Source organism: Leucopleurus acutus (assembly GCF_964270905.1).
Source record: "Leucopleurus acutus genome assembly, chromosome: X".
NCBI classification, from domain to species: domain Eukaryota; kingdom Metazoa; phylum Chordata; class Mammalia; order Artiodactyla; family Delphinidae; genus Leucopleurus; species Leucopleurus acutus.
In genome coordinates this window covers 111,922,490-111,936,224 of record NC_139148.1, presented here as the reverse complement: position 1 = coordinate 111,936,224, position 13,735 = coordinate 111,922,490, and the positions used below count along the sequence as shown (strand labels likewise).

Sequence of the window (13,735 nt, the reverse complement as noted above, 5' to 3'; positions counted from 1 at the left end):
TTTAATAAAAGGATTCTATATGAGTCTCAAATGCTGTACAGTTGTGACTTAAAAAATGTTCTATATTCTTCGTAGCAGTAGGTCCTTAATGCTGAGCAAGAATTGTGTATTTATCTACTTGACATATGCATTACCTTAATTCTCGGTTAGGGACAAGCAATAACTATTCAGATAATTAAGTTCAGAGGTTTTAATTAGCCAAACCTCAGAAATAGGGGAATTTACTTAAGTACAGAATTCACTAGATTCTTGTAATAGTAATTCAAACATTTATACCAGTAAGTTCTTCCGGAGTTAAAGTCGTTTTTTTCCTTTGACCTAATTCAGTCTAAATGATTTGGAATTGGAAAAAGCAAGAAAGCTTGCTTTTGCTACTCTGAGGATTATGACAAATGTGGAAACTCGGTTAACTCTATTTATCTTAATACTTTAGAGTATTGATGTTTAAGTTTTAACTTTTTAAAATAGCTGAAATAGTTTTTAAGCATGTTTATCTTGTATGTAAAAAAATGTGTATGTGCATGAGAATTCAGAACAGAAATTTCTGTTTTAAAAAAAGCAATTTAAATGTTTTTTTGAAAATGTTTAATGTAACAGCTTTTTAAAAAGCCCAAAGAAACGTAGACATTAGATTGTAAACTTCTGAAGGCAAGGACTATGATTTATTCATCTTAATTTTTTCCCTAGAACTGAGCACATTACATTGAGTACAGAGGCAATGAGTAATTATTTTTAATGAGTTAATCTATGATAAAGTGTATCCAACTAATTTTCTGTTCCTTTCAGTTAGCGTTGATAAGAAACAAAACCTAAAAATTTCTTTGAATGTGTTTTTTTATAATATTAATTTATTTCTGAAATGTAAAGAGCAACAATTAAAGGTCAATGTTACTTAGCATTTCAAAATTCAGATTTACTAAAGTATGTATTACAGGGTGATTACTCATTTACAGAAGGGTGTCTTTCAAAAATTATTTGTAGTTTAATAGTTTCAGATTTCTTCAAATAATAAATGCTTATTACATTCAGCATTTTATTTACAAAATTTGCATTCATTCAGGAATGAACCAATTATGGAAAGTGAGTAGCATGTGTATATCAAACTCAAAAGGTAAACTTTTTGTAGAGAAAAATATTTAATGTGTGTACATTTAATTTAATAAATCCACCCTAATAGTAAGTATCTTTATTTTATAGGGCAGAAAACTAAGAGCTACCTTGCTACCTTGTCTGGAGTCACATGGTGAGTTTCTGGAGATTGAAATTAGACCCAAGATTTCTGAATCCCAAGTATCATGTTTCAGTATATTTGGTGTTACTTAAAGTGACTCATAAAATTGATTGATGTCATGTGTTAATGCTTAGGTGACTCTGCAACTTGATGGACAACGACAACCCTTCTCAACCAAAAAGTAAGTATTGCTGCTGCAAGTGATACTAGTGTACTTGGGTCTTGTACTGATAACCTTACTTCATTAGGAAAGGTGAGAGAGACAGAGGTGGGCACGTTAAAAAAACACACAAAAACACTTAAATTTATTAAAGTAATACCATAGTATAAAAGAAATACATACAATAAAAATGTCAGTAAAGTAGAAATGAAGTGTTTCTTCCTCATTTCCAGAGATAACTACTATTACTGGGTTGGTATACATAATCACAGACTTTTTTCTATGCATAGACAAAAAATAAATTATTTCTAAATAAGATGATACTATATATGCTATTATGTGCCCTTACAATTTTTTACTCAACCATCTATCTTGAATATATTGACAGTGTCGGTACCCAGTTAAAAAGAATGAGGAAGACCTATGTATCAACATGGCATTAAGACCATGGTATTAACGTAGATATAAATTTCTTTATTATCAGTATACGTGGGTCTCTCATTTTTTTTAGTTTGGCATTGCCTGACTTTGCCTAGTTCCTTAGCCCTTAGATTACCATATGTTAAGTGCATACTGCATATCCAGTAGACTACTGTGTGTAAAAGGAAATGTAAAGGAAGAAGAAAATATGTTCTTTACTCTCAAGGAGCTTACTTTGGAGTTAGACATGCACAGTTAAGACACATTAAGAAATAGCAGTTTGAGATTATATATAGTATATTCTGAGTTGCCTGGCATAGGCTGTCAGTGTAGTAAAAGGTGGAAGAAAAACAGGGTCTAATAGTTTATCGAGGAGTTACAATTGAACCAAGAGTTGGGAAGGAGTAGGGAATTAATATTTTGTTGAGTATTGCTTGAAGTTAGATACTTATATAGCTTTTCCCTAAATCTACATTACCACTTCTATTAGGTAGATATTACACCCATATTTTAGGTGAGGAAACAGATTCAAGTAATTTCTCCAGAGTTACATTAGAAATGGTGCAATGAAGATTTGAGCTATTCAATTTGATGTCAAGTCCATGCTCTTTCTACTATACTTGAATAATATGGACAGTATAAGGTAAGGAGGAAGGGTATTTTAGATGGAAAAAACAGTACAAATGAGGGCTCTGAGGGACACAATATGCAAATGCTAAACTATGAATTACACTCTTAATTATTTCACTTAGAGCATTCTGTATATATTTTTTTAAGTAAGGTTTAGAAAAGAGATATGTTCTTAAAATTGGTTACATTTGGGAGGGTGGAAGATTTTTTTATTTTCTTTTATGGTAGGTGAACTACTAAGCATTAAACAACACTATGCTAAGAAATTATTTGTATAGAAGGGGAAACTACATTTTAAAAATTTGTTAGAAAATAGCACCAATTTATTAACGTGTTTCTTTTGTATGCCATCCCCAAATCATTATATTCACATAGTACCTTTTAATTTTGAGTCAAAAGTAGAAATGACATTGTTTTAATCTAGTAAAATTACCTTTAGAAATTATTTAATTTAAAAGATAAATTTTAGATATCATTGTCTAATAAAAAAAGGATATCATTGTCTAAGCCAGAACTCTAGAGCTATTATTTTGTTTTGTTTTTATTTTTTCAAAGTTGTTACCCCATCCACATCTTACTCCATATATCTAGTGCCACTTATATCCATCTTCATTGCTATTATTTTAATTTGGGTGCATTTTTAAAAATAATACATAGTTTAAAAAAGACAATCAGAAATTTATAGGTTGCATACCCACAGATTCTTGAAAAGTAAGAAAGCAAGCAAGAGAGAGGTGTGCGTGTGTTTTGGGCCTACGTACTCCCTATTTTTTCAAGGCATCCACTTTGAATAGTTTAGCTGTTTTTCTAATAATTAGTTTCATATTTCTAAATTTTTGAAATATGTACTGCTGTCTCTTGAATCATCAGTTTTTGCCATTATCTAATGATTTTTCCATTAAGAAATAGGAGGATTTTAGTTTTCGTACACTTAACCACCACCCCCAAGCACCTCCCAATGTAGTTATATCTCAATTTTTGGTTAAATCATATTTGATGTTTTTATTGTGATGACTATAACAAATACTGTTTGCTGATGAGCATAGTATTGATACGATGGTAATAATATATTATGGATACATTTCCTTTTTCTTTTTTTTTTATATCCAGCAATTTAAATTTTTTGGTTTTTAAAATTTGCTAAATTTTATTAAAATTTATAGCCAAGTCTTCTCACACCCTTCTGTAGCCTCTTAAGTTGATTTTCTATATGGTAAAACTTGTCAGGTAATCTAACAATTTGATTGTTAATTTGTGTGTGTGTGTGTGTGTGTGTGTGTGTGTGTGTGTGTGTGTGTGTTTGGTCTCCTAGAGACATTCCTCCTGGGAGTAATGGTCGTCTCTACTCTGGCTGGTTGCTCTCTAGACCTGTTGAACGGCTATTGTCCTGGGACTTCCCTTTGTCTTTGTATTGTGTTGAATGTCATGTTTTCTGCATTCTGTCTTCCTCCTTAAGTCTCATATTTTGATGGGGGTCTTCCTAAGATAGAAAGGGTGAATGGGAGGTAAATTTTGTGTGATGTTGCTGGTCTTTATTCTTTTTTCTTTTTAAAGGTTGCGTTTTTATTTATTTTATTCATTATTTATTTTTGGCTGTGTTGGGTCTTTGTTGCTGTGCATGGGCTTTCTCTAGTTACGGCGAGCGGGGGCTATGCTTCATTGCAGTGCGCTGGCTTCTCACTGTGGTGGCTTCTCTTATTGCGGAGCACAGGCTCTAGGCACACTGGCTTCAGTAGTTGTGGCACGCAGTCTCAGTAGTTGTGGTGCACGGGCTTATTTGCTCCGTGGCATGTGGGATCTTCCCGGACCAGGGCTCAAGCCTGTGTCCCTTGCATTGGCAGGCGGATTCTTAACCACTGCACCGCCAGGGAAGTCCCATGGATCTTTATTCTTTTTTTTTTTTTTTTTTTTCTTTCTTAGCGGTACGCGGGCCTTTCACTGTTGTGGCCTCTCCCGTTGCGGAGCACAGGCTCCGGACGCGCACGCTCAGCGGCCATGGCTCACGGGCCCAGCCGCTCCGCGGCATATGGGATCTTCCCGGACCAGGGCACGAACCCGTGTCCCCTGCATCGGCAGGCGGACTCGCAACCACTGCGCCACCAGGCAAGCCCGGATCTTTATTCTTGATGAAAGAATGTGTAACTTCATGCTTGACGAAAATCTTGGCTGGGTATAGAATTCTAAATTGAAAATTATTTTTACTAAGACTTTTGAAATCATTATTCCAACTTTCTTCTCTCTCTCTCTCTCTCTCTCTCTCTCTCTCTCTCTCTCTCTCTCTCTCAGATTTTAGGATATTCTCTTTATTTCCAGCATTCTGAAATTTCATGATTTGTCCATCTACTGTAGGTTTTTTTCTTGATCATTGTGCTAGGTGCTGGTGGATCCTTTCCATCTAGAGATTTATGTCCTTTAGAACTGGGAATTTTTCTTGTATTTTTCCTTTGATTATATCCCCTTTTTTCTCTGTTCTTTTCTGGGCCGTTATTACGTGAGTTGTACTTTTGAAATTGATTTTATAACAAACTTGTCTTCTCTATTTAGTATATGTATACTTTTTGACTTTTAGTTCCACTTACGGGCTGTTTACTCAATTTTGGCATTTTATTTTTCTTTACTGAATTTTGGCTATTTTATTTTTAATCTTTTTGCTTTGAGAATATTACTTTTTATAACATTCTTATCTCTTTAAAAATGCTAATTACAGTCTCTAATGTTTTCTCTTGTTCTCTGTATTATCTGTGTTTTCTTTAATATCTTTTGGTCCATTTTATTACTTTGGTCTTTCACATTGGAGATTTTAGTCATATTTCTGGGGCTTATTGGGTGTCTATCCATATTTAAGAATGAGGCACTAAAATGCTTCCTGGTAGCTCTGTGTGATTGGTCAGCACTTGTAGGCTGGTGGTATCCACAGTATGTTCTTTACTTAGTTTCTTCAGGTGAGAAATGCGTAATCTGCTCTGGGATGGAATAAACCTCACTTAATTATCCTATTTTCGTTCCAGCATTTCATCCCTGCCTTGTCCTGTGCCTGGTATCCCTGAATCTGGTTCAGTTTTTCTAGCATATCTCCCACCTGTTGCTTCTTATTCTCAGTTTATCTCCCTTTTGTTAATACAGAAGTTTGTGGGGGGTTTTCAGATAATAGGTACAATCCTTTCATGGATATAATCATATTCTAGTCATAAAACTGAAACTCACTTTGATTGGATTTGATTGTTCCTAACATTTATTAGCCACTGTAAATAACTACTGTCATCCATTATCTATCTAGCTAGATTAATTTTACTAGTTTAGATATTAGAGGTTGAGTTCCAAGTTTCATACTGCTGTTACCATTTACTGACAAATATCAGTTCAGTAATTGCTATCAGAATATTAAAGTACATCTTAAATATCATACTATGTATTGCAAAAAAACGTATTTAAAAAATAAAATTTGATTCTCTCTTTTTGAAAAATTAGATAATTCCAAAATGGCAGAACTGTTCATGGAATGTGAAGAAGAAGATCTGGAACCATGGCAGAAGAAAGTAGAAGGAATTGAGGATGAAGATGATGATGAGCTGATCTTTGTTGGAGAGATACAAAGTTCAAAACCAGCCATTTCAAGTAAGCATTCACTTTCAGTGAAGCAAAGTTTTATAAGATGTTGCTTCTAATGGAAAACCTGGGGCTGTCTTATATGTCCTTGTTACTCTATAAGGAGCTGGAGGTGAGAGAGAGAGAGCATAGAGGTCAATAAGAATTTGTGAGAATCAGAGGGAGAATGTGGTTGGGTACTTGAATAAGGAGATGTGAGAGGTAAAAATATCATATGAGAGAAAAGGAAAATGTTAACTAAATTACCTAAAGGTTAAGATTACCTAACAACATTGTAGGCCTTTTGAGATTAGAAATCATAATTTTATTGGAGCCAAGTAGCCTATTTACTTGTTTATTTGTTAATTTTTCTTTTTTTCCCTTAAGCCCAAATGTACCCGGAAAAGGAAGTGTTGGAATGCTTTGCTTAAAATATCAGACTACTAAATAAGTTTGTGTTAGTCTCTGATGGAGTTTCTTACACCCAGGCAAGTGCCTCATCAGAGTCATCTTGATTCATGGCTACAAAAATTAAAAGGTGCTGGTCTGTGTACCAACATGGCCATTAGCTTCTGGCCACACCCATCTTTCAGCAACTCCTGATTACTGTATATTCATGAAGAATATACAGTGGCCTGATCTTCAGCTGCTATATTGGGATGATGCAGGCAGTCAGCACACTTAATCCTTAATCCACACTTTCTAGGAGAATATGTCCAGTACCTTTGTGGATTTCTGGTAGAGTAATTAGACTTGACATTGTTATAATGTTAAAGTGAAGATATTAATGATACTTGTTAAGATGTCCAATCAGAAATGTGTAAAATGCAGAGGAACAACATACTGAGTTTCAGTGGAGAATGAGGAAACAGATTCTTTCTCTTTATACTTACTTTTGTTAAGCCAGGAGAATTTACCAAAGAATGTAGCCAGCATACCAGTGTTTTCTTACTTACTATGGCAGTGCATAATAGTGTAGTTTAGAGAAAAGTTTGTAACTTTCTGAAAGCCTAGTTCTTACTTCTCTTGACTCTGAACTTAGAATAGCACTTCTATTCAGTTTTATAAAAGGTAGAATAATTTAATTTAGTTTAATTCTCGGTATCACTTCCTGTGGCAAATTGAGAGATGTTAAGTGGAGTGCAACTTCAAAGAAGTAGGCATGTTGGCATATTTGCTGCCGATAGAGGAACAGAATATTCTCTTAATGTTCCCTAGTCACTGTGATTATTTTTATACTGAAATATTGCCATATTTCAATATTATTCAAATCATCTTATTGAAAGCATGACAGTTCACATTGGATTTATATCAGTTATAGATGACTAGTACTCAACTAGAATAATGTGTATTCGTATTTTTTTTAATATCCGTTTTTTAAAATTAATTTATTTATTTTTGGCTGCATTGGGTCTTCATTGCTGCGTGTGGGCTTTCTCTAGTTGCAGCAAGCAGGGGCTGCTCTTCATTGCGGTGTACAGGCTTCTCATTGCAGTGGCTTCTCTTGTTGTGCAGCACGGGCTCTAGGCGTGCGGGCTTCAGTAGTTGTGGCACACAGACTCAGTAGTTGTGGCTCATGGGCTCTAGAGTGCAGGTTCCATAGTTGTGGTGCACGGGCTTAGTTGCTCCGCAGCATGTGGGATCTTCCGGGACCAGGGCTCGAACCCTTATCCCCTGCATTGGCAGGCGGATTCTTAACCACTGCACCACCAAGAAAGTCCTGTATTAGTTTTAAGTGATTCTGTCAGAAAGAAAATTGACCCCAGTGAAATTTCTTTTCTAAATAACTCAGAATTTAAATGATTTTATTGATGTTTTATGTGTGAGCCATAAAATATTTTAGCATATGGAACATGAGCTAAATATTTAAAAAGAACCACTGTAAGAGGGGGGATAAAAACTTGTGTTTGATACACTGCAGTCACCAAAAAGTACTATAGGAATAGCTCTTTACTGGTTTGGGTAAATACTTACCTTGAATTTCTGAACAAAAACAATACCAGGTTGTTTGAATGAGCAGATTTTTCTCCTAGAAGACTTCTGTAGTGCTTAGTCAGAAACCCTACTTTTGTGTGACCCTTTATAGAATTATTTTATGAGATCTGGTTCTTTTCTACTAGGAGGGGATAAAGGAAATTTTTTGATGTCTTATGGGATTTTTTGGTCTGCTTTGTATCTTCTCCTGATTAGCAGTTTTCTAAATTTTCATTTGATTTCTCAATAACCTAGAAGTTATGGGTTCACATGGGTATACGAGTGAGCAATATTAAACTGATACAGAAAGAAGGTCATGTCAGGCTCAAATTGACTTTTGGTGTAGTAGGTGGATATGAGATACTTTTGTAAACTCTAGATTCAATTTAGTCTGCAGTCTCTGATGGTATCCCTTTCAGAAGTCAAGAGTAACGGTACAGATAATCCATCAGCTTGCCCATAATGAAGCTTCCAGGCTTTTAGGGGTGTGAATGTGGCATGGAGATTGGGGAAGGGCTTGATTTCCAGTCACAATAACCCAGGTCTATATACAACCCTGTCACCATTAAGAGAAAAAAATATACTTCAACTATTGGTTATATATGGATATATTTTTGGAAAGTTTTTTCTATTATCTTAATATATATTTCATTCAAATAAAAATTTTTTTAATAAATATAATTTTTACAGATATTTTGAACAGAGGTACTCCCAGCTCATCTTCAAAGGAATTAAAGACAGTCAGTCAAGGTATAGTATTATTGTATTATTTTAATTTTAAAGTGAAATATTTTGACAAAATTGGTTGTGTAGAGAAATATTCAATATTTTTGTAATTTTAAAATACAGGTGTTACTGATGTTTTCAAGCCTACAAGTGAATACTACAAACACCCGACATCAGATCCAGTGGCTGCCTTGCCTAGACTTCATCCTGAATCTAAATCTTCACATAGCTCTGATACTGTTCAGAGCATGTCTAAACCTGTAAGTGTTTCTAAAACTACAGAATTAGATCAGGGACACAGTGGATATTATAATACCCAGTCAGAATTGCGGACTATCATAGTTAGTCACCATCCCAGTAGAAACATAATCACTATCAGAAAATGTCACCATCTTCAAAGTGAGAGAGTGACATGGACATATATACACTACCAAATGTAAAATAGATAGCTAGTGGGAAGCAGCCGCATAGCACAGGGAGATCAGCTCGGTGCTTTGTGACCACCTAGAGGGGTGGGATAGGGAGGGTGGGAGGGAGGGAGATGCAAGAGGGAAGAGATATGGGGACATATGTATATGTATAACTGATTCACTTTGTTATAAAGCAGAAACTGGCACACCATTGTAAAGCAATTATACTCTAATAAAGATGTTAAAAAAAAAAGGAGCAAGGGAAAGTGGAAGGGCTATTATAAACAAGGAGTCTGTGATTGGGAGAATGGGATTAACACATATATACCATTTTTTTAACAACTTTATTAGAGTATAAAAAAAGAAAACGTCACCATCTTTATGATGGCTCAGCCAATACCCAAAATAATAGCTGCAGGAACTAACTATCCAACCTGTCAATAAATCAGGTAATATGCTTAAATTAAATAGGTGTAATATTGAAAACTATGCTATTGAAAGGTGAGTAAAAAAGTATAATCAGTAATGAAAATTGCATAATGGCAAAATTCTTAAGACAGTAAACTGAACCAGGCATTCTTTTTTTTTTTTTTTTTTTGCGGTACACGGGCCTCTCACTGTTGTGGCCTTTCCCGTTGTGGGGTACAGGCTCTGGACGCGCAGGCTCAGCGGCCATGGCTCACGGGCCCAGCCGCTCCGCGGCACGTGGGATCTTCTGGGACCGGGGCATGAACCCGTGTCCCCTGCATCGGCAAGCGGATTCTCAACCACTGCGCCACCAGGGAAGCCCTTAAACCAGGCATTCTTAATTGGGAAGATTTTTCCAAGGTCATTATTGCTGTTTATTTTGAAAACATACTTTCATAGTTTAGTTTTTAAAACTTTTAACAGAAATAATATATAATGGTAATATTTAACATTTGTTAGTCTGTCAACATGGGTAAGTCTTAGTTCTAGATGCTATATATAAATTAATCTCTTTTAATTCTTATGACTTTCTTATGAGGTAAGCGCAGTTATTTCCCCCATTTTATAGTTGAGGAAACTGAGGCTCAGAGAGTCTAAATGATCCACTCAAGGCCACACAGCTGGTAATGATGGATCTGGGATTTCAATCCAGGTTAGCCCAGAGTTTTTAAAATATGCACATACACACATCATACATACATTTAAGTATGTGCTTTTAAAAATAGAAGCATTGCCTTGGAGCAGTGGTGTATTTCACAGACCATTGGGGTTCCCTGAGACTCTCAGTAGTCTGTGAGGTCAAAACCATTGTCATACTAACACTAAGACATTTGCCCTTTTCACTCTGTTAACATTTGCACTAGTGGTACAAAGGCAATGGAGGGTGAAACTGCTGGTGCCTTAATATGAGTCAAGGCAGTGCCACCCAACCCTACTAGTAGTTTTTGTATCGGTGGCCACCAAGCACTCACAGTAGAAAAATTTCACTTTCACTTAAGAATATTCTTGAGGAAATAATAAATTGTTTCTAATTTTATTAACTTTCAACCCTTGAATACACTTCTTTTTAAATATTCTGTGTGACGAAATGGGTAGTATGCATCATAAAGCATTTCTCTATCTGCAGTATAGAGTTTTTCTTGAGGAAAAGCACTTGTGAGATTGAATTGCAAGCTGAACTAGCTGTTTTTTTTAAATAGAATGCCATTCTTACTTGAAAGGATGACTGATAAAGCACCATGGAGTAATTATTTATTGCTGCTTAACAATAGTACCACAAACTTAGAAGGTTAAAGCAATATATACTTATTATTTCATGGTTTCTATGAGTCTGGAGTCAGGGTATGGCTTAACTGGGTCCTCTGCTGGGCCAGGCTGCAATCAAGGTGTCAGGCAGAGCTGCAGTATCAGTTAATACTGCTCCCAAGCTCACATTGTTGTTGGCAGTATCCAGTTCTTTGTGGGTTGTCAGACTGAAGGTGTCAGTTCTTGTTGCTGTCCGCTGGAGACCGTCCTCAGTTCCTTGCTGTGTAGGCCTTCCTAACATGACTTGCTTGCTTCCTCAAAGCCAGCAAGGGAAAGATGGCCTATGTAACATAATCATGTACATCCCGTCACTTTTGCCATATTCTCTTGGTTAGAAGCAATCACAGGTCCCGCCCACACTCAAGGGGAGATTATACAAGTCTTAATATCAGGAGGAAGTTATGGGGGCCACCTTTAGAGTCTATCTGCCACACACAGTTTTTCAGTACTCAGAAATATACAAAGCATGCCTATCATGGAAGAAAACTGATACTATTCTTGCCAATGATAAAATTTGAGCTTTCAAGCAAAAAATTCAATTTTGGAAAACCTATATCTGTATTCCGAGATTATTATCAATCATAGCCCTGGACTAATGGTCCAAGAAACCTGGATTGAAAATGAGACTTGAATGCTGATTCTGTCTTTGTTCCTAAGTAGAGCATTTTCATAACCTCTGTGGGCCTCACTTTCTTCATTTCTAAAATGACAACCTTTACCCAGACCGCTGGCTCTCAAACTTGGATTCTCTAAGTATCCACAGGCTGTTCTTAATGTTTTTATAAACTTAATAGGTGCACCTGATAATTGCAGGCTACAAGAAATGCAAAAATTATTTGATTTTAGCTGGCATCAGATTAACTCAGTGGTTTCCTCATACTGTAATAAGCTGTCTGGCATTTAGGAAAAACAAACCAGGGAATTCCCTGGCAGTCCAGTGGTTAGGACTCGGCGCTTTCACTGCAGTGGGCCTGGGTTCAATCCCTGGTCGGGGAACTAAGATCCCACAAGCCATGTGGTGAGGCCAAAAAAAAGGGGGGGAAAAAGGAAAAACAATAAAGGAAACATCATTATTTAAATACAGATAGATGAAAATCATTTCTATGTTGGACCCAGGGAAGAAGAATAATAAGGAGGAGGGATATCTTTCGTGTTAGAAAAGTTAGAAACTAGAGCTCATCCAAACTCAGAATTTTTTGTTTCTGTGGGCATGGTTGTTTAATCAAAGTTACTCAATCAGGTTCCCAATCCTAGAGAGTTTTTTAAAAATAGAGATTTTTGTCAGTTGGTCTTGGGTGAGACCTGGGCATAATAGATTAAAACAGAAAAATCTCCAGGTGATTCTGTTATGCAGCCACAGTTGAGGATGACATATATTCTCAAATGAATTGAGAATCCTATGTTAGGGAATTTTCTCTGAAATTCTTAAACTTTTTCATTCTCTTTAACCTCAATAACTCTTTTCAGTAGGCAGGGACATAATTATTATTATCCATTTTAAAGTAAGTCTGATATAGCTTAAGGCACAGGCTTCGTAATAAGGCCGACCTTTGTTCTAATTCCAGCTTCATCATCAGTAAAAAGCTGGGTTGTACTGGGAACCTTACTTAACCATACTTAACTTTAGCTTACCTGTTTATAAAATGGGAGATCGTATTAGGTCTTCATTAGTACTGCTGTGACAACTTCTTAACAGAATACATGTAGTACAGATCTTCTTTGACTTCTTTGATGGGGTTACATCCTGATAAACACATCGTAAGTTGAAAATATCCTGAGTTAAAAATGCATTTTGGGGCTTCCCTGGTGGCGCCGTGGTTGAGAGTCCGCCTGCCGATGCAGGGGACGTGGGTTCGTGCCCCGGTCCGGGAAGATCCCACATGCCGCAGAGCGGCTGGGCCCGTGAGCCATGGCCGTTGAGCCTGCGCATCTGGAGCCTGTGCTCCGCAACCGGAGAGGCCACAACAGTGAGAGGCCCACATACCGCCAAAAAAAAAAAAAAAATGCATTTAATACACTTAACCTACCAAGCATCATAACTTAGCCTAGCCTATGTTAAACGTGCTCAGAACACTTACATTAGCCTGTAGTTGGGCAAAATCATCTAATACAAAGCCTATGTTATAATAACATGTTGAATATCTCATGTAATTTATTGAATACTGTACTGAAAGTGAAAAACAGAATGGTTGTAAGTATATTGATTGCTTACCCTCGTGATCACGTGGCTGACTGGGAGCTGTGGCTTGCTGCCACTGCCCAGTATCAAACCACATATCACTAGCCTGAGAAAAGATCAAAATTCGAAGTATGGTTTCTGCCGAATGCGTATCGCTTTCACAACATCGTAATATGGAAAATCGTAAGTTGAACCATCGAAAGTCTGGGACCATGTGTACTGTGAAAGAGGCAAGTACATTTTAAACAGACAATAATTGGTGGCTACTATTTCAGTTGCAAAGGAATAACTTGAATCTCATAAGTGACTTACCCAAGGTTCCATAGTTAAATAAATGGACAAGTCTTCCGAATCCTAGTCTATCACCTTTTGTACCTTACCATTGTATTTGGTATCTTTCTGAACTACTTTATGAGATATTAAAAAATCCCAATTGGAGAATTATTTTAACAAGTTATTTGTTTAATAATATATCTGCTCTCTGAAACGGTGGTACTTAATTGACCAGAGTTATCACCTAGGAAAGGATTTAAAGTAAAGTGTTAAGTTTGTTTGGAGGAACTTCTGTTAAAGAACTATTTTGGGAATTGCTAGTAAATATTTTCCATTTTTAAGTGCAAATATTTGGAGAAAATATTTACCTTGTA

General features: G+C 36.2%; 1 protein-coding gene across 1 annotated transcript in view; it reads left to right on the top strand.

Annotated features, from left to right (window-relative positions):
- Positions 1 to 1,201: 1,201 nt before the first annotated feature.
- The window catches only part of ZNF280C (zinc finger protein 280C), a 30,379-nt gene continuing 17,845 nt past the window's right edge, over positions 1,202 to 13,735 (top strand). Inside the window, exons 1-5 of the mRNA XM_082865315.1 lie at positions 1,202 to 1,243; positions 1,366 to 1,412; positions 5,910 to 6,056; positions 8,691 to 8,750; positions 8,850 to 8,986. Coding sequence (XP_082721441.1) covers positions 1,382 to 1,412; positions 5,910 to 6,056; positions 8,691 to 8,750; positions 8,850 to 8,986 — 375 coding nt within the window. The 5' untranslated portion in view covers positions 1,202 to 1,243; positions 1,366 to 1,381. The remainder of the gene's footprint in view (positions 1,244 to 1,365; positions 1,413 to 5,909; positions 6,057 to 8,690; positions 8,751 to 8,849; positions 8,987 to 13,735) is intronic.